The 26134-nt window shown below is 35.5% G+C and overlaps 1 protein-coding gene across 3 annotated transcripts; it reads left to right on the forward strand.

The window, feature by feature from the left end:
* LOC306842572 (RAS guanyl-releasing protein 1-like) lies at positions 1-26084 on the forward strand. 3 transcript variants are annotated; one of them, XM_079373513.1, is made up of 17 exons: positions 1-549; positions 6458-6636; positions 8741-8846; positions 9136-9198; positions 9295-9426; positions 11092-11233; positions 11533-11706; positions 12642-12758; positions 15685-15960; positions 16314-16394; positions 18474-18578; positions 18745-18854; positions 19800-19950; positions 20040-20076; positions 22655-22792; positions 24675-24871; positions 25039-26084. In XM_079373513.1, the coding sequence occupies exons 1-17, from the start codon at positions 527-529 to the stop codon at positions 25147-25149; spliced, it is 2142 nt and encodes a 713-aa protein (XP_079229639.1). In that variant the 5' UTR covers positions 1-526; the 3' UTR covers positions 25150-26084. The 3 variants fall into 3 exon arrangements, with proteins under 3 accessions (XP_079229639.1, XP_079229641.1, XP_079229640.1); XM_079373515.1 differs by having other exon boundaries at positions 6-549; positions 25274-26084; XM_079373514.1 differs by having other exon boundaries at positions 360-549; positions 6461-6636.
* The last annotated feature ends 50 nt before the right edge of the window (positions 26085-26134 follow it).

Raw genomic sequence — 26134 nt, forward strand, 5'->3', positions numbered from 1 at the left:
ACACAGATGACAGTTCCCCTATCTGTCAGAGCCAGTGCCTGTATTTCAAATAGGGACTTGTTTGTATTGAATGCAGTTAGTTGTTTGTTGTGATCATGCTGATTTTGACAACTTTTTGAGTCTACAGTTCAAATTTTTTCTTTATTTTTAATGCCCTATCATCGAATAGGGGTTCTTTTATTTATTGTTTTGGTTAACTCTGTGCCCTGTGGTTCACGTTCTCTGGTAATATTCAGAGAGGAAGAAAAGAGGGGGTGTGTGAGAGTAAGTGAGTGAGTGAGTGAGTGTGTGAAAGAGAGAGAGAGAGAGAGAGAGAGAGAGAGAGAGAGAAAGCACTGAGCAGCTGGTTTTCAGGTTTTGAGTTTTGACAGCCCTGACTGAAGAGCCACTGTACGTCCCAGCCTGTAAGAGGTCACTTAGTACCTCTGGCTGGAGGAGAGAGACTGCAAGATACCCAATGGGACAAGTAAAGGTTTAAGCAGCCTGGGGGACACCAACAGGACACCGGTAGACAAGATCTGACACCATGAATCGCAAGGAGTCAAAGAGGTACATACTTTTGACTGTCTTTCCAATTCTGACTGTGCTTTGGTCTCCATGTTCTTTAGAAATGATTTGATATAGCCTCAGCACAAAAATCTGCTTTAGTTCTTCTTGTCACTGGGTTTAATGCACATTTGAGGTTTGATAAGTCTGTCTGTGCCTCATTTTGCAGCGCACTGCAAAGTGATCACTGTGGTTATCTGACAAAGCTGTGGTTTCTCCTCATGTTTTTCAGTTCTCTGCGAGAGACAGGCTAGTCACTCTCAAAACGGGTCAAACTGCACATTCATCATTCAGACTCTCTCAGACTAGGTTTGCATTTGCAAGATTGTGTAGATTCACATGTGTATGTTGTGAAGTAGCAGTGGTGCTTGTCTCTGATCTTTAAGAGGGGATTTCGCACTAGGGAGATGAATTGCTTTTGACCTAGTTATTCTCCAGTGTGACCTGTTATGGATAGAGGTATGTTTGCTTGTTGTGTTTACAGTACATAAGAGGAATTAGCAGGAACATAATGGTTGGTGTTGTGAAGAAGCATTGCTTGTGTCAACTCATTGAAAACGTAATCAGAGAGTTAGCCAACGCTACATATGGAGTCAGATTGTAATATATGTGATGATATATATGGGCTACATGTGAGCGTGTCAATATAAGTTACATGCAAACTCTGCTTGTCTATAATTACTGGTATAATGAGATAAATGATATAAAGCTACGTGAGAACTGTAGAATCGATAGCTCTGAGTAGGAGCTTTTGGGGGTGTCTGTTTTGTGCATGTTATCTCAGAGGTCTTATCTGATTGCTTGGAAATGACAAAGTTAGCAGCGACTACAGTGATGCTATCAGCATATTAGTCTTATTACAGCAAGTTTTGCAAGCATGTAATATTTGATATTTAATGTTTAATATTTCATATTCAGAATTTAAATATAATGAAATGTGGAACATTAAATATATGATATATATTATAATATATGCCCATATGTATGTGTGTGTGTAGTCTATACATAAACGTATGAAACTATTATGTTTCTATATATTAAACACATTTACTGTAAAGTGTACATTTATAATAATGTATAATACATTTATTTAATATATATGTCATTTATATATTATATAAATATGTGTGTATACAATTGTGTGTGTGTGTGTGTGTGTGTATATATACACAATTTTATTTATATATAATTATACATTATAATACATTTCTTTAATATATACTTAACATATATATATAGTATTATATATAAGATTAATGTTATATATAGTAATATAAAATATATAGTTTAAAATAAATAGTTTCAAACAAATGTATTTAAATTCATTTAAAATATATACATATAAATAGCAGTATTTGCCAAATATACATATTTTGTTGTCATATCTGACATCTATAGGTACATGGAGCAGAGATGGAGCGGGTACAGATAGACTAATGGAGGAAGAGATGGGCGACAAACAAGGCCTTCAAAGGGCTCTGGCATCAATTAATCAATTAACGAGAGAAAGGGAGGAATTTGCATGTTCCCTGTCTGTGTGTGTGTGTGTGTGTGTGTGTGTGTGTGTGTGTGTGTGTGTGTGTGTGTGTGTGTTTGTGTGTGCGTGTGTGTTTGTGTGTGTGTGTGTGTGTGTGTGTGTGTGTGTGTGTGTTTGTGTGTGCGTGTGTGTTTGTTAGTGCAGAGAGAAAAAAAGAAAAAGAGGGAGATGAGGAGAAAGCAGGAGGCAGGAGGGACAGGGTTGGGGGTAGGGTAATGGAGCTGGAGATGTAGCCAGGAACTGGGAGTAAAACACTGGCTACTGTGGCAGGGAAGGGGTGGAGGGAGGTTGGGGGGATTTCCAAAGAGAAAGGAGAAGTTGTTTTCTGAATGACATGAATAGAGCAAAGGCTGCAGGAGGAGAGGAAGAGAAAGTGAGCGAGTAGGTGCTATGCATGACCAAAATGCTCATACACTGTATGACTGCAAATGTTTCATTGGATTATGATACTGAATGCCAGGGTGTCATGCGTGAATGCAAACTAACCATGCTGCTGCTCAAAAAAATCTTACGTTCTTTGCGCTAAAAACAGCACACGTAGCTTTTTACACATGAATATTTGTTGTAAAAAGAATCAAGGTGATATATATAGTACCATTAGATCAACGTACGTTTAATTACTTATTTTTGACCAAAATCTAAATTACAGAAGCCTGCTTCTGCCTATGTGTTCACTTTTTTTTTTTTTTTGCAAAATTTCTTAGGCAAAATCCAGTTTCATTGACTATCAGTGTTTTTTTGTGTGAGGGCAATAAAGTTTCCCATGCAGATTTCGCTTCAATTTGGTCATGCAAGTTCACCATGTTGACCAACAGAAAGCTGCTTGGTTTGAAAGTGACCTTTTTGTCCACTAAATTTCTCTGAACTATCACTAATGTGATCACACCTCCAAAGTAAAAATTAAAACACATAATTATGCGATTGTTTAAAAAAAAAAAAAAGTCAAAATTACCAGATATAAGTCACAATTGTGTGATATGAAACCACAACACTAAAGACTGGAATACACTACATGACTTCAGAAAAACTAAAGAGTTTTAAAAATATTAGGCATCACACACTTGTTGACTGTAAATAGTTACAGAGGAAAAACTGTATGATGGAGAATCTCACACTACCAGACCAAGTTGTTCCGAAAACAATAAACTCACACAGAAACACGTGCCCTGTTCAATTTTCTATGAAAGCTGTCAACTCAAATCTGCAGACTGGCTTTTACAAAGCCTTGTATTCCACCCAGTCATATCTTATATTCAAGTCACAATATAAGATATAAAGTCGCAACTGTGAAAAATAAAGTCACAATTATGAGAATTTTTAAAACAGGTTAGAGAAACAAGTTTGGTTTTTGACTTTTCAGTGTTCTAATAAACAAACAGAATCGCTGTATCTTCATAATATCGTTATTGTATCATGACCCAAATATCAAAATAACCAGGTCCTAGCTGATTCCACGCTGCATATAAATTTGCATAGACTTGTTTACAAATTCATTTACATTAACCAAGTGCATTTTCCCTCATTTGTTTACTGTATGCGTGAGTCTCTATCCATGTGCATGCGTGCTTTACTCAGGCCTGAGAGGGCTGCAGAGTCTGTATTGTGTATTATCATCAGCTGTAGAGCAGGTTTATGCAAATAAGCGAGAGAGAGAGAGGTGAAAATACGATGGGGGATTTGCATATTGAAGTCATGTTTAATATTCGGCCAGTCAGAAATAGAAAGAAGCGAAGAGAAAAAAATATGAGGTGTATTTTATGAAGGCCATGTAAAAAAAAAATGTCTTCCTGGTCTACAAACTTCAACCGAAGTGAATTTAGTGTCGGCCTGATCTCAGTTGTTAGGTGTTTGGTTTGTTTAATGAGGTGAGAAGGTAAACGTCAGTGTGTCTGTGCGTGGAGAGAATCGAAAACGAGTGTGCTGAACTGGACACTGGTGCAGGAGGAAGGGAGAGAGTGCGGTTAGGAGGGGTTTGGACGTTCTAAGAACTCATCGCTACTTCTCTGCAGTCACGGCCAGCTTCCTGTTCATGTCACTGCCGTCACAGACCACAGTGATTCTTGCTGATGCTGTCACAGACACAACTCGATGTCCAAGTCAGAAAAACACACCTTTAAATTTGACATTGTGCTTCATACATCTACATTACGCAGCGGCCGCGAGTTTTACAGGCTGTTACCCTGATGTACAGTACAATTTTGTTGTTCTCTTTGTGTGACTTACAAAATACAGAGCAAAGCTGTGAGACAGAGATGCTTATCTACACTTTCTAACTGCCTCTCTTCCTGTGACATTGATGGCCTGAATAGTGAAACCTATTGTATAGGGTGGCAGATATCAACACACAACCTTACATATAAACATCAACATACCTGATCTACCGGTAGGGCTTGCAGGGTGCAGACTTCAAGGGGAACCCGTCGCTCTCAGGTATAATGTCAAAGGCTTCAGGGGATGTAAAAAAGGATGTTAGAGCAGATCTGAGTGATGTTTCATTTCAAATCTGAAGTAAATGTACCTACAGGTTTTATTCTAAACAACTGACCCTTCGCAAAGACCCGCCCTCCTTAGTTACTATTGCTGTGTCTAACTTGTTATAGCATGAAATAAACATGAATGAAAATCAGAAGGTATTTTATTTCAACTGTGGAAAGACATCAATACATTTTTTCAAGTCCACCAACCGTAATCTACTTTCCTGTCTGATTTGTTTGTCGGACAAAATTGGCAGATCCTGCATTATGATTGGTCAGATCTCCTGTCAGTCAAACTGCCTGTGTTCGCTGGTGTGAAACTCACAGCAAAAGTGCTAAGTTGGTTGCTAGGGTTTTGCTAGTCAGTCACTTATAAGGTCTTCTGAGGGGCTTTAGCATGGTGCCATTGCTAGGTTTTCTGGCAGGTTGCTAGGGCAGTTCTAAGTGGTTGCTAAGGTGGTTCTAAGCAGTTGCTGGAGTGTTGTGGCTGTTATTGGTGCATTTCTAAGTGGTTACTAGTGTGCTTATAAATAGTTGCTAAAATGGTTAAAGTGCATGGTTGTTAGGGTATCTTTGGATGGTTTCTAGGGTGTTTCTAAGTGGTTGTTAATGCATTTCTAAGTAGTTTTTGGGGTGTTATGACAGTTTACTAGAGTGTTTCTAAGAGCGTATTACAGAACATATTAGTAACCACATAGAAACACCCTAGAAACCAATCAGAATACCTTAGTGACCACTTAAAAACACCCAAATAAACTGTCAGACCACACTAACAACAATAAGGGTGTTTCTAAGTAGTTGCTAGGGTGTTCTGGCTAACTGCTACTGGGTATTTATAATCGATATCTAAGGTGTTCTGGATGGTTGCTAGGGCATTTCAAACGGGTTGCTAAAGTATTCTGTGCGGTCACTAGGGCATATCTTTGGTGTGTTTTGGCAGTTTACTAAGGTGTTGGGATGTTTTGGCTGGATGCGAGGGCATTTGTAAGTACAATAGTTTTTGTTTTAGCTGGTTGTTTGGACATTTCAGACGTTTACTTATTGGTCCAAGTGAAAAGGGCCATGCCTCTACGATATACTCGCCCTTAAATATGACTTGCCTCTCTCCTAAAGTATTAGACTATGAGCATTTTTATGTCTGCCATGTGAAACCTAATGTCAAATCTTTGAGAAAAGTAACTGGACAGGCGTGTCTTTAACTGCATGTGGTAACACTTAGGGGATGGATTTAGCAAAACAGAGCATTTCTCATGACCTGATCTTATCAGCTCTACATATAACCTATGACATATTAAAGGGATAGTTCACCCAAAAATGACAATTTTGTTATAATTTATATATAACATGTTGTTCTAAATCTGTATGAGTTTCTTTCTTCCGTTGAACACAAAAGAAGATATTTAGAAAAATGTGTGTAACCAAACAGGTGACGGTAGCCATTGATATGGGAAAAAAATACAATGGAAGTCGCAAGCAACTTTTCGTTACCCACATTATTCATAATATCTTTTTTTTAGGTTTGGAACAACTTGAGAGTGAGTAAATGAGGACAGAATGTTTCTTTTTTGGGTGAACTGTCACTTTAAAGAACCACAGATGAAGTCTTCAACATCAACATTGCAAATATTAAACAGATCAAAATGCCGCTTAGCCTGGTAAAGACAAGCGGTTACAGCGAAACGTCTGTGGTCTGACAAGTGGCTAAAACTACATAAACTGTCTGTTGCTATGGATACTTTGTTTTGTTTATTTGTGACAGCCGATTTGAATAAATGCTGGCATCCATGCCTAAACTTGTACGGTTGATCACATTGCTTTTTTGAATAAACCTGTACATTGTTGGCACTGGGATGAGTATTTCAGCAGCATCAAGCCCAAAAACTTTTTCATGTGTCTCCAGCAGCAGGAAGTCCCGTCAGGAAGGAGGATGTGTGATAAAGAGCAGAAGACCGGTGCAGAGGAGGATGACATGCCCCAGTCCTCATGAGATCAGCCGGGCTCTTCAAAGTCCACCAGTTCACTCTTCTTTCCGCTCTGCCAGCCTGGATGAACTGATCCTCCGCTGCCTCCACTGCTTCGGTCAGTGTCCAACTTGTCTCTAGCTGTCTATCAATAAGCCCCACCCTACATGACAACCATTTACATCTGTCAGGTCCTGTTTTCATGAAGAAAACATCACCTAATGTTGACTTCCGGGTAGTTAAAGGAAGCACAGCTTACATCACGTCACAACATAAAGTCATAGATCTCCCACATTCCACTTTCCTGGGGTTCTCAGCCCTGTCTCTGGCCTCATGTGCCAGCCGGATTATGTAAGTCTGCCGAGTAGTGTTAGGGACAGAGGGACAGCAGCTCTTGTCAAAGAGAGAGGGAGAGAGAAAGAGAAACAGAGAGAAATCTTTTGGTTTACTAGCATTCAGGGCCTGGGAATGTGTTTGTCTCTCTATGCTAATGAGACAAAGCCTGATTGTGCACCTCGGTTTCGCAGGCCTACCCTCTCTCCCATTTGTTTTTTAATTATCCCCTTATGCCTTTTTTATTTGAAATGTGCTCAAGTATTTGGACCAGAGATACACAATGTATTTTTACTATATTGGTTATTGGCTGATATTAAAGAGTTTTTATCAGTCAGTACTTTATATTTCATGTTAATTTACCCAATTTTTACATTTAAATGACCTTTTCCTAATACTCACTTTAAAGATAATTGAATATTAATCTTTAGCAAATCTTACAGTGATTATCCATTTTCATATTGTACATAATGTTGTGAGGCCTAAATTCACATGTGGAAACATATGGTTTTAGCTTTTAGTGTTTAATTTTTTCATTTATTTAGATAAAATAGTGTTGATTTTTACTGACCTTTGACAAGAAAGGGAACAAGTTGAGAAAAGGAATTGATTTTTAATATCGGCAATTTATCGGCCACAATATTAAACTTGTCCTGTAGCTACTATTTCTGCTAAGGATGAATGATTTCTAAACTCATGCAGCCCCTAGTAAAAAAGTAATGTTTAAAATATATTTATTTCATACTAAGTATAGTTCAAATATATTAACATATTTACTGACATATCACTCGAAACTTACTGTTTTAAAAATGATTATTCAACTTTATTTGGAGTACTAATGGTGTACAATGTACATTTCTTAATATAAAGCCTAAAATGTGTGTCACTGTTGATAAGGATTGATTATATGTGACCGTGGACCACAAAATCAGTCGCAAGTGTCAATTTTTCAAAATTGAGATTTATACATCATCTGAAAGCTGAATAAATAAGCTGTTAGGTTTGTTAGGATAGCACAATATTTGGCTGAGATGCAACTATTTGAAAATCTGGAATCTGAAGGTTAAAAAATATTGAGAAAATGGCCTTTAAAATTGTCCAAATGAAGTTCTTAGCAATGCATATTACTAATCAAAAATTAAGTTTAGATATATTTACGGTAAGAAATTTACAAAATATCTTCATGGAACATGATCTTTACTTAATATCCTAATGATTTTTGGCATAAAAAAAAATCGATAATTTTGACCCATACAATGTATTTTTGGCTATTGCTACAAATATACCCCAGCGACTTAAGACTGGTTTTGTGGTCCAGGGTCATATATGATCTTTGAATAATAAAAAGGTCTTTAAATGCAAGATATTTAAGTGTACCTAAAGTTCCACTTTAGCACAACAAAATTTACTTAAATATATCTTTATTTGGACTTCAGCACTACTTCCGCACAATTAAAATGCATCAAGTACATTTAGCTTTAAGTATACCAGTTTAGTATACCAAACGTACAACTGCAGGATATTTTTATTAAGTACATAAATATGTACATTTATGTGTAGTATGCTTAGCATGAAATAGATATATTTCAAATACATTTTAGTATATTGATTGTTCACTAAGGGCATAGTGAGGAGAGGTGTGTTTTTACTTTTTTAAGTGATCAGATGTGTGATTTTTAGCTCGTGGACAATATAACAAGAAATACAATTTTATTGAAGGGGGATTCCACGCCATACTTATGAAGGACAATACAGACATAGATTTGAAGCTCATTTGAATTTAAATCCCCAAGAAACACCGTAGCAACTGCATAGCAGCATAGTAACATCTTTGTAACCACATATGTTGTAACCATCTTGTTTCAAATTCTAAATATTTTGTTTTTTAGACTCAGATGGGAAGCTGATCAGAGGGACGCAGCTTGTCCATATGACCCTGATGATGCATAACTGGGTCGTACCATCACACATCTTCGTCCAAAAGCTGCTTTCTCTATATCCTTTTCAAGCCCCACTGCTAATATTTTACTTTGACCTGAACCTTTGTTTGATTGATATATGCAACAAGATTGATATATGCAACAGATCCCAGAACAGCTGAGTCCATCATTCACAGGATTCAGTCACAGCAACATGCAGCCTCACATGGCTCTTAATCCCACCGACAAAGAAGCAAGAGCTGTCCTGTTTTACTTTAGCCTCTTTATTGAGGGTGGATTATTTTCTCAGAGTGTAAGGGTTTGTAATCTCGTTGTTGTGTGATTCTTCCTTGACTTGTGATAACATACAAGGATTGTCCTGCAGAGAAAAGGGAACAGAGGCGCCTACAAATCTGCCACTTCATCAGGTTGGTGGATCCACAACATTCACATGTGCACCTAAAGATCCCAAAATGAATGAAAGGATTCATGTTTGTCCTCTGCTTCTTCTGTGTCTGTCTCAGGCAGTGGATTAATCAGTTCCGAATAATGTTTGAGGTGGATCATCAGTTAGAAGAAGTGATGGGAGATCTCTGGGCTCTGGTCAGGGGTGACGTAATCAGTCCAATCGATCATCTCATCATTACACCATACATGTGAGTGTTTTTTCATTTGAGATTCAACTAGCTTTATTGACATGGCAAAAAACTTTCCTCCTACCGTTGCCATGTATTAAACCTCCACTATATTAGTGTGTGTATATATAGTAGAGTTGGTTGTTCTATCATAATGCTATTTTAATATATTATTAAGCAGGGTATAAAATTAACACCTGCCACCAGACAGTTGGTCATTTTTACATATTGACATTGTACTTTTGTTCCCATTTTGGATTGACATTTAATTTAAAAAAATGCTTTTTATGGCTATTCCAGCCCTGCAGGACATCAAAGTTCACTTTCAAGGCCAGTACAGTGTGAGGGCAGAGAACTATTTGGTTTACTTAAAGAGGCCATATTTATTCAATATACAGTAAGATATTTTACAAATTTGAATAGGCTATACAACCATTTAAAAGTTTGGGGTCTGTAAGATTATTATTATTTTTTTGTCATTTATATCCACAAAGGCTATATTTGGTTGATCAGTAATGTAGTAAAACAGTAATACTGTCAAATTGTTTTATAAATTAAAAAGTTATGCGGCCTAATATTTTTATGAAAACCATGATACATTATTTTCAGGATTCTTTGATGAATAGTTCAAAAGAACATGAAATATAAATCTTACGTAACAATTAAAAGTCTTTTGATGTAATTTAATTATTTATCAATTTAATATATTCTGGATTATGTAAGTCTTAAGACTCGTAAGTCGCTTTTGGATAAAAGCGTCTGTTAAATGACTAACTAACTAATTAAATAAATATGTATATTTATAATTATATGGGCAACGATTAATCGCGATTAATCACATCCAAAAGAAACGTTTTATATATGTGTGTACTCTGTGTATATAATGTATATATAAAGACACACACATACAGTATTTAGAAAATATTTACATGTATTTATATGTATACATTTATATTCATATCATTTATTTTATATATAAATATATTTAATATATAAAGATAATATGTTTTTCTTAAATATATACATGCATGTGTGTATATTTATATATACATTATATACACAGTGCACACACATATTATGTACACAAAATGTAATGTGATCATAATAGTCTGTAACATAAATAAATTAATTATATTTTATGACTCTTTTTCTATAATGTCACAAAAATTATTTACCAAATGCAATATAGGTAATATCTATAATACATAATTATAATAAAATAAAGTCTAAATTTTTCATTTTTTTCTTTAATATATGCACTGGGTGTATTATATATTACATTTGTGTGACATTACAGAAAAGTTATAAATTATTATATACTATGATTATTCATATATAATGTAATTATAATATTTCCATTTTAAACAAAATCACTATTACTATATATTATATTATAATAATAATTTATAACTTTTCTGTAATGTCACACAAATGTAATATATTATAATTAAAATATTATAATTAAAATAATTACCAAATATTTTAATAATTCAAATATTAAATAATTACCAAATAATTGATCGTATTAATAAAGTAAAAATGGATTTGTGTGCTATGTGACAAGTCTCTGAACCGTAGAAGTAATTTCGACAGTCTGTATTTGTTTCTGACTGTATTCTTGTCTTCACCTCAGATTTGTGATGAACTGTTTGGTTTCTGTTTGTCCATCACTATGTCTGAAACCAGTAATCCTCCAGTGAATGTTTCCCAGACTCCCTCGCCCTCTGTGAAGAAAAGGAAAGTTTCACTGCTGTTTGACCACATGGAACAAGATGAGATGGCTGAACACCTCAGCTACCTGGAGTTCAAAAACTTCTGCAACGTCTCAGTAAGTCACTCACCCTGAATTCTCTGAATTCTGAATACTCAGATTCTCTGACCAGATGCTGCTAGTGCAAACTGAGTTTATCTGATGGTCTAACCTCAGCATAGCATTGTAGTGACGGCACAGCCTCATACTGCTGAAGCTGACTAATAAAACAACCACGATCACACCCGTTGTACTCATACCTGGACGTGTCGGTTCATATCAGAGGATCGTTATGTCTTACTGATCACATTCATGAGTACCTAGCACATCTGGATTTCAGATTCAGCTGTGCCTGTTGTTGTTATGTGTCACCTTAGTTTCTGGACTACCGCAGTTACGTGGTCCATGGCTCTGTGAGGGATAATCCGGCACTCGAGCGCTCTGTCATGCTCTGCAACGGAGTCTCCCAATGGGTCCAGCTCATGATCCTCAACAAGCACACCTCACAGCAGCGAGCAGAGGTCTTCACCAAGTTCATTCATGTAGCACAGGTAATTACAAACACACACACATTCAACCGAGCACATTGGTAGCATTCAGGAAATGCAAATAACCAAATTACATTCAGTTTCTCCAGATAAATTCATTTAAACCAGTGCAATATAAACGTTTCAAGACACCTACAATGAACTCGGAGGTTGTTAAATGTTGGGGCATATATATATATATATATATATATATACACACACACACATATATATATATATATACACACATACATACATACATACATACATATATATACATACAGTATATATATACACACACACACACACACACATACATACACCTATATATAGGCATACATACATACAGTATATATATATATATATATATATATATATATATATATATATATGTCATGGCCAAAAATATCGGCACCCTTGGTAAATATGAACAAAGAAAGCTGTGAAAATTAATCTGCATTGTTAATTATCCAACCTTTCATTGAATAATAAGAATTTAAAAGGCGTGACGTTTATTGGATTACATCATTCAAAATAACTGAAATTCATCATATGGGTTGATGATCGACGTCTATCAGGACATGCCAGTAAGACAGCTCACTCTAAGGATGTCTGAACATCTAATGTATTAGCTCAGAGGAAACGATTACATCACATGTGCTTTGTGTGCTGCCCTGCTTTTAACCACACAAACATCAATGTGCGAACAAGAAACCCCAAAGAAAACACCTAGGAAATAAGCAAATGCGTCAAATGATGTGATAGTGAGGAAATCTAATATAAGCGTGCCATTGAGAGTAATGTTCCTGTATTGGGAAATGGTTTGGGAGAACTGTTGCTAACAAGTGCTTTTTACAGGAAAGAGGATGTAAGCAACTCAATGTTGCCATGCATTCATAGAGAGAATGTGAGGGTACGATTCACAGTTTTTTTGTTTTAATCTGTACCTGTTTGAGCAGAAGCTGAGAGCCCTACAGAATTTCAATACTCTGATGGCAGTGATAGGAGGTCTGTGTCACAGTTCCATCTCTCGTCTCAAAGACACAGCCAGCCTGCTGTCCTCTGAAGTCACAAAGGTCAGTCTGACCCCCACAATTGCTACCCACATCCTTTTTACTCTCACGCAACTGTTTTTATAAGGGCTTAACCAATGGCATGATCTTAAGCCATTGATTTTTTTTTTAGCTATTGATGTATATCGATCTTTACATTGATTAGTTAGAAACACCTGCATCCCAAAAGTGTTCACATGTTGGTCACATGTTCCGAAAAAGTCATATACAATACATTCATATTAATATAAAAAATATCTCAAATTTACGTGAAAGCTACTGGTTCACATTTTCCACAGAAAAGCAACCAGAAGTGAATCATTTTCACTGTTTTCAATGTTCAATATTAGTTTTTGCAGTTGTGGTGTCTATTAGAGACAAATCCATAGATTTATCCTCAAATTCAGTGCAAAAAACCCCCAAAAACAATCTTTTAGGGCCTGTTCATGCTTAAGGATTCAGGCTCCTTACACAAATGTTTTAGTTGCTGTCCTATTTTGGATGGATAATTGAAATAACAATCTTGGTGTATGCCCTTGAGCAAGGTACAGCACAAGTTGATTCAGGTGTTTTGCGAGTATACATATATATATATATATATTTATATTTATATTATAGAGTATATATTTATACTATAAATCACTTTAGAAAATACAATAAACAGGTCAATGGCATTTTTGGCAAAGAAAAATGGCAAAGCGGTGTTTGATGAAGGTGCAAAATGGAAAAGGTAAATAGTAAATGCTAAATATCAAAAAAGAAAGAAAAAATGGTAATAGTGTACTATTAAAAATTATAATAATTTAGCATAAAACATTACAATTTAAAAAAAGTCTAGATTTGTTAATATTAATTAATGCATTAGGTATCATAAACTAACAATTAACAATGAAAACTTGTTTAAAACAATCATTAACTCACGTTTCAAAAGTAAGTTTAAAAAATAAGTTTATTCAGCATAAAATTAATCAGTAGACATTTATAATATTACAGATTTCTATTTCAGATGAATGCTTTTCTTTATAAGTTTCTGTTCATCAAATAATTCTTAATCAAGGTTTCCACAAAAATATTCCGCAGCACAACTCTTTCTAATAAGAAATGTTTCTTATCATTTGAAACTTCTGTCTTGAAAATTCAGCTTTGCCATCACAGGAATAGATCATATTTTAAAATAGATTAAAATAGAAAATGTTATTTAAAATTGTAATAATATTTCACAATATTACTATTTTTTATAGTATTTTACAGCATAAGAGATCTTTTAAAATGCTAATGCTTGAACGGTAGTGTACATTTTGCTAATATTAATTTGTTCAAATTAATATTAAACAATTAAAATTTTATGTATTAGTATTAGTCAAACAATTAATCGTGTTTAATCGCATCCAAAATAAGTTTTTGTTTACATAGTATATGTGTGTACTGTGCATATTTATTATGTATATATAAATACATGCACATGCATGTATATATTTAAGAAAAATGTTACGTTTATATATTTCATATATGTATATATGATATACTTTATATGAATATAAATATATACACATGTAAATATTTTCAAAATACAGTTGAAGTCAAAACTTTACATACACCTTTCAGAATCTGAATTTTGTTTAATTATTTTACCAAAATAAGAGGGATCATACCAAATGCATGTTATTGTTTATTTAGTACTGACCTGAATAAGATATTTCACATAAAAGATGTGTAAATATAGTCCACAAAAGAACATAATAGTTGAATTTATAAAAATGACCCCGTTCAAAAGTTTACATCCCCTTGATTCTTAATACTGTGTTGTTACCTGAATGATCCGAAGCTGTGTTTTGTTTGTTTAGTAATAGTTGTTCATGAGTCCCTTGTTTGTCCTGAACAGTTAAACTGTCTGCTGTTCTTCAGAAAAATCCTTCAGGTCCCACAAATTCTTAGATTGTCCAGCATTTTTGTGTATTTGAACCCTTTCCAACAATGACTGTATGATCAGAAGGTTCAAAAGCTCACTGAAGGAAAAACCATGCATTAAGATCCGGGGCGTGAAAACTTCTTGAATTTGAAGATCAAGGTAAATTTAAATTAATTTGTCTTCTGGAAAACATGTAAGTATCTTCTGTAGCTTCTGAAGGGCAGTACTAAATGGAAAAAAATATGATATTTAGGCAAAACAAGAAAAATATACTCATCTTCATTCTGTTCAAAAGTTTTCTTAATGCATGGCTTTTCCTTCTGGAGCATCAGTGAGCGTTTGAACCTTCTGTAATAGTTGACTATGAGTCCCAGTTGTCCTCAGCATGGACAGATGAATCTCAAAATCATAGTCATTGTTGGAAAGGGTTCAAATACACAAAATGCTGGAAAACCAAAGAATTTGTGGGACCTGGAGGATTTTTCTGAAGAACAGCAGACAGTTTAACTGTTCAGGACAAACAAGGGACTCATGAACAACTATCAGAGTAAACAAAAAAAAAACACAGCTTCGGATCGTACAGGTAACAAGACAGTATTAAGAATCAAGGGGATGTAAACTTTTGAACGGGGCCATTTTTATAAATTCAACTATTATCTTCTCTTGTGGATTATATGTAAACATCTTTTATGTGAAATTTCTTATTCAGGTCGGTACTAAATAATCAATAACATGCATTTGGTAAAATAATTAGCATTTTGCAGATTCTGAAAGGTGTATGTAAAGTTTTGACTTCAACTGTATATGCTGTATGCGTGTCTTTATATATACACAGTACACACACATATATTATGTAAACAAAAACTTTTATTTTGGATGTGATTAATGGCGACTAATCGTTTGACAGCACTAATTAGTATGTGTTGAATTTAATATAACCAATTATATATTGATATTTTATGTTAGATAGTACACTAATGTTAAAAAAGTGCTACTGATAAAATAACAAAATGAGATCTAATCCATGTTGTTTTCCCACAGACTCTCAGTGAGCTCACAGAGCTGCTGTCATCCTACAGCAACTATTCAAACTACAGGCGTGTGTACAACGACTGCACTGGATTCAAGGTGCCCATCTTGGGCGTTCATCTCAAAGACCTGATCTCCCTCAACGAGGCACTGCCAGACTACCTCGAGGACGATAAGATCAACCTGGGGAAAATGCAGCATTTATACAGCAACATTAGCGACTTGTTGGCCATCCATGACTGCACCCCACCGTTTGAGGCCAACAAAGACCTGCTGCACCTGCTAACGGTGAGACAGAGGGAAAACGGTGGTTTCAGAGTGATTTGTTGTCAGAGGAATGTGTTACTGGAAAGCCTCTCTTCTCGGAAGTGTTTGTTGTGCCTCATGCTGTGGGTTATGAATACCTGACTAGGCCTCATCAGTACACAGAATAATTGTGCCTATTTAGAAGTGTGTTAACATGCCTTTATTTCATTTCCACAGAGAGCCTGCATCTATTTATAAGCCTAAATGAGTATTTTTAAAACCAGCCCTCATCTTTGTGGTTATGCCCGGCTGTTTGTGTGTGATACTGAGAGATGTGGATTGCAAACAGTGGGTGTCCTCTCATGTGTAACTGTTCTGCCCCACCTTACCCACAGCTCTCGCTAGACTTGTGTTACACGGAGGACGAGATATATGAGCTCTCCTACACCAAGGAGCCCAAAAACCCCAAGATTCAGGTGAGGCTTTCAAAATAAACATTGCATTGTATATTGTATACATATATTGTCTCGCTATAGGTCATGCTCAGGGTTCAGGATTCAGTTAAACCCATAACACTACACTGTAAAAAATGATTTTTCAAAGTTGTAAATACAACATTATTTTAACAAGATTAGAGTGTTTTATAACAAAACATTTCCGTCTTTCTACTTTTATGTTTAAATTTTGTGATTATAATGTTTTTTACATTTGATGTTTATTGTAATGTTACTTGCTGTTTCTTTGTAATTAATTGTGAAGTTTATTAGCAATTTTAGAAGAAGTGAAAACTGTTTCTACAATTATTTTTCAGTGTAGATATTAGCATCAATGATGTTACTCATTCTTGTATTTATTTACATATTAATTTATTGAAACAAATATATATAAAAAAAATGCCATTAACACATACACTGAAGAAATGGTGTAGGATTTACTTTGATTACAGTTTCCACACCTCTACAACTGCAAGTAATTTTTACAAATAATTAAAAAAGAAATGACAAGTAACATATTGAATTATACATTCAACTTTGAAGTAGAAATACAGAAATAGTATATTCTTGTACTCCAAATAATAATTTGCTGCATCAAAAAATACTTTTTTTGCAGTGTACAATGACTTGAATACACATCTTATATATATATATAATATTTCTAACGTGTTACACAAAGAAAATGTATAAAAAATGTGAATATATATATATATATATGTATGTATATATTAGTGCTGTCAAATGATTAATCGCGATTAATCACATTCAAAATAAAAGTTTTTGTTTACATAATATATGTGTGTATACTGTATATTTATTATCTATATATATCCATACACTCACATACAGCATATATTTGGGAAATATTTACATGCATATACACTTATATATTTAAATTCTTATATTTTATATATATATATATTGTATATAAATATATAAGCATAACAAATTTTTCTTAAATATATACATGTATGTGTTTGTATTTATATATAGATAATAAATATACATAGCACACACAAATATATTATGTAAACAAAAACTTATTTTGGATGCGATTAATCGCGATTAATCATTTGACAGCACTAATATATAAACACACACACATGCTATATATAGTATATACACAGTATATACAGGTATATATATATATATATATATATATACACACACACACAAAGAAAATGCATTAAAATATCATAATGTCTCTTAAAATATTATATAATATGACCTTTTATGTCAAGTTAAGGTTAGTTCACGTTGTAAAAAAAAAAAGGATTTATAATTAAATATATGGCAGATGGCATCACAATTTTTGCGAAAGAGTATCCAAATTCAGTTATTTTTGGGTGCAATAATCACTCAAACAGTAACATAGGCGAAACATCCCATATATATGGACCATCATATCACAGAGAACTAAAGGTGTGCTCTTATTACATGGAGCAGAAAGAATCCAGTAGAAACACAATATCAATATAGAAACGCCCTTAAAACCACTCAAAACATATTAACACCCACATAACAACACCCTGATAACCTCAAACAGCACCCTGGAATTATCAGAGACAAGCAGCACTCCGATTGTCTTCAGAAAGTATGAAAATATATAGTCTCTAACATCTAAAGACTGCACATTCAGATGCTGACTTGTTTTACATATGCAACAGGCTGGTATTAACAACTTTAGCCAGTATTTTCATTTACTGACCTTGTATGTGACCTGTTTATAGACAGGGAGTATCCCGTGCTAATGTGTGGGTACAGGGCTCAGCGCACTCCTCTTTGTGCAAGCACACTTCAAAGAAAACCACAAAAAAGACACATTGCTGAAAGATGCACGATCGTTATCTTCGTCACTTTGAGTGTGGGTGTTGTTACGTACAAGCTTTTTGATTAATTCCTATAAACCCTCTGCCTGTGACAGCGTTCGCGTTTTACAAATAAGCCAGCATCATTTGTATAGTGTTTTCACAGCAGCGTTTCTCAGTTGCTGATCTTGTGCGAGTTGGTGTTGAGTGTCAAAACAAAACTGTCAGGTCTCTAACCACCCTTTTTCTGTAGCCCGTAGCTCCGGTGAAGCCCCCGGTGGTAGCCGAGTGGGGATCAGGAGTGACTCCGCGTCTGGATCCCGCCACCATCTCGAAACACGTTAAACAGATGGTGGATGTAAGTGAGAAACGTGTTTATTCCCACTTTTAGGGCCAGTTCCTGGCTGTCCACTCTCACTTCCTTAATAGTGTGTAGGCCCTTCAAGACCAAATGTCACAGGCTGATAATTTCAGAAGTCAGTGTCTCACATTAAAGATCACAATGATTTTGTTGCCCCCTACAGTCTATCATGAAGAATTATGATTTGAACATGGACGGCTACATTTCTCTGGAGGACTTTGAGAAGATCGCTGCAAATTTCCCCTTCTCTTTCTGCACACACGAGAGCGATAAGTAAGACGAGGTCTTTAACAATCTGATAGACACGACTACTGAAAACAAACAGGGTTGTGTTTATGACAGAAATGAAACTGATATATTTACACTTTCGATTAAAAGTTTGGGGTCGGTTTGATTTTTGATGTTTTGGAAAGAAGTCTTGTATGCTCACCAAGGCTGCATTTATTTGATCAAATGTCATTTATTTGGTCAATATTGTTACAATTTAAAATCATTGATTTCAATTTTATTATATATTAAAATGTTATTTATTGCTGGTATGCACAACTGAATTTTCAGCAGCCATTACTGCAGAAACCAAAATACATCTTTTTTTATCAGGATTCTTTGATGAATATATATATATATATAAAAAAACTGACTCCAAAACCCCTAAACTTCTTCTATGATGGACATATTTTCCATTTCTGAAGTCAACTTTTATATATATTTTTTTTATTCAAACGCAGTTGAAGCAAGTTTAATTTGCCAAATCAAAGTTGGTGAGTGTTGTGAAACCAACATGCAGGAAGCCATTTTATTGTCATGTGACAAAGAAAAACATAAAACAGGAAATATCAGAAAACCCCTCTAGAACTTTGAAATTTCAGATTAAAATGTGAAAATGTCCATATATTTATATATATATACATATACATACAGTGTGCATCTGGAAAGTATTCACAACGCTTCACTTTTTCCACATTTTGTTATGTTACAGCCTTATTTCAAAATGGATTACATTCATTATTTTCCTCAAAATTCTACAAACAATACCCCATAATGACAACGTGAAAGAAGTCTGTTTGAAATCTTTGTAAATTTATTAAAAATAAAAAACGGAAAAAAAAATCTGTGATTTTTTTACATTTTTATTTTCAGACCTGATTGACTTACTTTAAGTTAAATTCATTAAATGAATCAAATCGGTTCCCATCATGCTTTGTTCTTTATTTTCAGGGAAGGAGAGATCAGTAGGGAGGAAATCACTTCATATTTCATGCGTGGGATGTCAGTGTGTGCTAAACTCGGCTTCAACCTCCACAACCTTCACAACTTCCATGAGACCACATACAAAAGGCCCACTTTCTGTGACACCTGCGGAGGATTTGTGAGTGTTTCAACTAAGGACCATTTCATTTGTGCGTTTCTGACTCGTCTTTGTACATCATCTAATTTTTTTCCTCTTTTTTCTATTAGTTATGGGGAGTCATAAAACAAGGCTACCACTGCAAAGGTTAGAACATACAGTACTTATCAATCAGTTTCCTATATACAGGTCCATTTAAAAAAAAACAGAATATCATGAAAAAGTTCATTTTTTTAAATGTAACATTTCAAAAAGTGAAACTTTCATATATTCTAGATTCATTACATGTAAAGTAAAACATTTCAAAAGTTTTTTTTGTTTGTTTTCTAATTTTGATGATTAGCGCTTACAGCTCATGAAAGTCAAAAATCAGTATCTCAAAATATTAGAATATTTACATTTGAGTTTCATTAAATGACCATCCCCACAGTATAAATTCTGGTATCTCTTATTCTTTGAACCCACAATAATGGGGAAGACGGCTGACTGCTGGTCCAGAAGACAATCATTGACACCCTCTAGAAAGAGGGGAAGTCACAGAAGGTCATTAGTGAAAGGGGTGGCTGTTTACAGAGTGCTGTATCAAAGCATATTAAATGCAAAGTTGACTGGAAGGAAGAAATTGGGTAGGAAAAGGCGCACAAGCAACAACAGGGATGACTGCAAGCTTGAGAATACTGGCAAGCAAAGCTGATTCAAACACTTGGGAGAGCTTCACAAGGAGTGGACTGAAGCTGCAGTCAGTGCATCAAGAGTCTCCACGCTCAGACATCTATCAAGCCACTTCTGAAACAGAAACAATGTCAGAAGCGTCTTACCTGGGCTAAGGAAAAAAAGAACTGGACTGTTGCTCAGTGGTCCAAAGTCCTCTCTTCAGATGAAAGTAAATTTGGCATTTCATTTGGAAATCAAGGTCTGGAGTCTGGAGGAAGACTGGAGAGGCACAGAATCCAAGCTGCTTGAAGTCCAGTGTGAAGTTTCCGAAGTCAGAGATGATTTGGGGTGCCGTGACATCTGCTGGTGTTGGTCCACTTTGTTTTATCAAGTCCAAAGTCAATACAGCCGTCCACCAGGAGATTTTGGAGCGCTTTATGCTTCCATCTGCTGACAAGAATTATAGAGATGCTGATTTCCTTTTCCAGCAGGACTTTAGCACCTGCCCACAGTGCCAAACCACTTCCAAGTGGTTTTCTGACCATGATATTACTGTGCTTGTTTGGCCAGCCAACATGGCTGACCTGAAGCCCATATGGAATTTATGGGATAGTTTCAAGAGAAAGATGAGAAACAGTCGGTCCAACAATCCAGACGAGCTGAAGGCTCAATAGTGCCTCAGCAGAGCCACAGGCTGATCGCTTCCATGCCATTCCTCACAGATGCTGGAATTTTTGTGCTAAAGGAGCCCCGACCAAGTATTGAGTGCATAAATGAAAATACTTTAAAGAACTTGAACTTTTCTGTTTGGCAAATCCTTTTTTTTGATTGATCTTAGGAAATATTCTAATATGTGACCCTGGACCACAAAACCAGTCTTAGGCCGTGTTCACACTTGGCGTCTTTTTCGAAGCTGCCGGCGTCTGTTTTACATTATAATCCTATGGAGTAAACCGTGTTTTCAAAAAAGTCCTGAGCGCTTTTTAAAACGGCACCGCCGGCGTCTTTTTCTGCAGCTCAGAGCGTTTTTTCGAGTTGAAAAAAATTAAACTTTTCTGAAAAAAACACCTTACGTCAAGCGCCTTTTTGACAGCTGACCAATGACAAGCGAGTAGCGAGATCTGTCATTTCCATAACAACAAGAAGAAAAATGGAGAAGGTGCCGGTAGATAGACTGATTGTACTAGTTCCTTCCCCGAATAATGTCGTGCCCCCACAAACGTTGTTGTGAATCGACATTTTCTTTCCCGTTAACTTCAAAAGCCAACGCAAGAGCCAACTTTTTACTCTTTCTTGACATTTCTGCAGTATACAGCGCTAGGCTACTTTTGCAGCTGTTGCTATGGCAACAAAAGACGCTCTCGGCTGCTATTTGTAACAGACGCTTCCAGCTTTGTTTTTACGCTCTTGTCAACTTTTTCTAGTCAAAAAAGACGCCAAGTGTGAACACGGCCTTAAGTGTCAATTTTTCCAAATGTAGATTTATACATCGTCTGAAAGCTGAATAAATAAGCTTTCCATTGATGTATGATGGTTTGTTAGGATCGGACAATATTTGGCCGAGATACAACTATTTGAAAATCTGGAATCTGAGGGTGCAAAAAAATCGAAATATTGAGAAAATCGCCTTTAAAGTTGTCCAAATTAAGTTTTTAGCTTTGATATTTTACAGTAAGAAATTTACTAAATATCTTCATGGAACATGATCTTTACATAATATCCTAATGATTTTTGGCATAAAAGAAAAATTGATCATTTTGACCCATACAATGTATTTTTGGCTATTACTACAAATATACACCAGCGACTTAAGACTGGTTTTGTGGTCCAGGGTCACATATTTTTAGATACTGGATTTTTGATTTTCATGAGATGTAAGCTCATCATCAAAATTAAAACAAAAAAAACTTTTGAAATGTTTTACTTTACAAGTAATGAATCCAGAATATATGAAAGTTTCACTTTTTGAAATGTTACAATAAAAAAAACTTTTTAATTTTTTGCACCTGTACTGTCACCTCAGGACCATCGTAACCCTGCTACCTCTCTCTCTCTCTCTCTCTCTCTGCAGACTGTGGAGTAAACTGTCATAAGCACTGTAAGGATGTGGTGGGAATGGAGTGTGTGAAGAGGTTCCAGGTGACCAGTAGCTCTTGTCCCTGCACCCCGGGCCCCATATCAGGCCTCCACACTAAAGGCAACAGCTGGAGTGAGTTTTTTTTTTTTTTTTTTTTTATTTTTTTTTTTTTTTTATGAAGCTGGCCATTACAGCAAAATTACACCCAAAAGAATGATCATAGTAGGAACCTTGTACTTTTAAAGTACAAGACGAGGTTTGTTTTGCAAACTTTTGGCTGTGAACTACACTATTTATTTATCAAATAAAGAATTAAATAAGTATGAAATATTCATTTGAGAACCATTTTTATTATGGACCAAAAAAAAGAGACCATGGGGTGATTGTTACTATTTAAAATTTTGACGAACATTTTCAAATTCACAGATTTTCATTTTTACTTTTTCGTACAATCTGCTAACAGTACAGTTCGGAGTGGACCTTCATGCTTGCTAAAAACTGTACATTTTTACACAAAATCAAATCATACAAAATTGCCATCGTGTAAAACTGTTACGTTATGTCATGTGATTGAAATCGGTTGCCAGGAACAACTGTGAATTATGTTTTAGAAGTAATTAAAAAAAAAAGATAATTGTATTCCACAGCACCTTCTATTAAAGCCTACCTATGTTTAAAAACCCTATGAAATAGCTCGATGAAGCCAGGCTGAATGTGAAATGGCATACTAGCATACTTGTCTTACTATTTCTGCCATGTAAAGAATGCTACTATGCTATTGTTCATTAAACTATTTAGTTTTGTCAAACGATTAATCGCGATTAATTGTATCCAAAATAAAAGTTTTTGTTCACGTAATATATGTATCTGTACTGTGTATATTTATTATGTATATAAATACACACACATACCTTTCATGCAGTGTGTCATGTAGCAGTATGTGAACATAAACTTTCTGCAAAGTTGTGAAGCCAAAAGTGCATGATATATAAAGTTATTGTCTATCTAAAGAGTTGACTCGCAATCACCTAAACGAGTCGTTAGGAATTTGAATCTTATTCTGTTACGGCTGTACATTACGAAGTAACACATTTGCATAATGTCCACCAATGGCTGTCATTCGCGCTGTACACTGTAGACCAATCACAAAGGACTTGCGCCATCTGACCAATCACAGCAGCGAGTGCTCACAGAAAGGAGGGGTTTAGAGAGACTGATTCTTCAAACTGCTTCGCACAAGTCGTTTAGGAATCATTTAGAAATGAGGTCAAATTAAAGCTATTTTTTGAGAAAACTAAACTTTTTTTTTTTTACCTTGGATGCATGTAAACCTGTTTTAGGAGACTCATAAAACAATATTAGCAACCTTAAAAATGGCACAATAGGGGCCCTTTAATGGGGATTTTAAGCATATAAAGATGTGGAAGAAAGATTTAGAGTCACAATATGAAAGAAAACATCTGTCGTTACTTCCATTACATTGCCACTATAAAATAGCTAATAGGCTTTAACTATGTGATAGCCATAAGGTGCGTCCCAAACCGTGTACTTATGGCATTTTGTAATATAAATAGTGTGATTAGTGCGTTCACACAGAAAATTCCAAAAAGAAAAAGTGCACAGATGATGCACTTAAACAACTGAAAAATGAACCATGGAATGTTGGACACTCTGTTGGATATGCACTCAACTGTTGCAGCTTTAATTATTATATTGAAGGGGGAGGGGCTATCAGACTCCAATTATGAATGACAAAATAGCCTTATATAATTCATACCCTACATGGTTGAGAACATAGTGTATAAGTGCAAGGTGTGTCATTTGGGATGCAGCTATACACTATTACTTGCTTTTGATTGTAAATGGTATTGTTATTCTAGAAAATATTTGGTTGGAGAGAAGATTATGGAATGTCATCAATACTCTTGGTCTGAATTCACACAAGTTTTAAATGAAATGTTAAGCTGGCAGATGATTTATTAGCTCTTAACCTGTTTCCCGGCCTTTCAATCAGGTTCTGAAGAGGAAACATTTGTCTTTCCTAATGGAAATGGATCCGAACACTCCAAGGGCCAAACTTCATCAGACAGCGACGCAGAGACGGCCACACTATCCGACAGGTCCACTCAAACGGACCCAGGAGTTTGGACACCGGTGGCCAAACGGAAAGATCGGCTTCCTTCCCAGAAACAACATCCACCCCTTGAAAAGGTATTGCCATAAAACAACTTATATAAATTCCTTACATTTTTTCACAGCGAGTATGATGGATCTATTCATAATATATTGCATATTATAAAGTTAAATTGGTGAGCCAGATTGGATAGCATACAGTACACGTTTGAGACTAACGTTACCTGCCTGCCTTATCATCCCAGAGTGCTACGCTACCAGCAAGGGTGCGAGGTTCATCTGCCCCTAGTTCTCTCCTACAGGAAAAAATGGATGAACTGAAGCTGAACAGAGATAAACGAAAGGAACCAGACTGAACTAGTCTGTGCATGTGGCCGTTTATTTGTGTGTGGTGGAACTGTTAAATACACTGGACAGAAAAGACTGAAGAACATGTCCTCATCTTTCTCGCCAACTGTCTTGTTCTATTGTCTTCAACAGATTGTTCATGACGTTCATTAAATGTGATGAAATTCTAGCCAGAAGGGATTTTATTTAAGGACTTACAGATGGCCCGCTCCCTCGGGGCTCTTTAAAACCCTGTCGGTGGATCCGTACAGTAAGAACTCTCTATGCACCAGCGTCAACTGCCAGACCAGATCAATGGATTTCACATCTCCACAAGTACTTTTTTAAAAGTGGACTGCTACATCATGGATCTCACTACCGCTCATCTTTATATGAGACAGACAGACTTTCTTACCTTTATCACGGAGAGAGAGGTTCAGTTCGACTGAGTACAAAACTGTTGCCTTAATATTCACACTGATGGAAAATATTCACTGTGACCAACTGTATTGAACAGCAAGAATGTACCTCCTCTGTTAAGGGATGGGATTTTGGTGCTGATATAATACCCACAATGCATCACTGTGCCTTATGTAATGAACAATTCATTGAGTAGGAGACAAAGGGTGTTATATCACTGTGTAGATCAAACAATAGTCCTGTCTCAGTTCAAAATGATCACAATCTGCTTTGTTAGTGCTCGTGTCCATTCGGTGTATTAGAGCATGAGCATTAATGAAAAAGAGGGGGAGAGTGACATTAAGGGTCAATTCAAACACTGTGGATCTATTTTAAATTGTTTTTCTAATGTTTTCTGTTAGATCTTTTGTCGACTACAACTTGAATATCTGTTTTACTAAATCTTGAGTTTAGGCTATAGATTTTTATTTATTGAGGAATGATAAAGCTTGAGTATTTTCCATGAAGCACTGGCTGATGTGATTAAAATATGAATGAAAAAGCGTTTGTGGTGTTTCACTGGTTTCATGAGTCCGGCTATAACAACAACACTAT

Source organism: Barbus barbus, assembly GCF_936440315.1.
Source record: "Barbus barbus genome assembly, chromosome: 23".
Classification (NCBI taxonomy): Eukaryota; Metazoa; Chordata; class Actinopteri; order Cypriniformes; family Cyprinidae; genus Barbus; species Barbus barbus.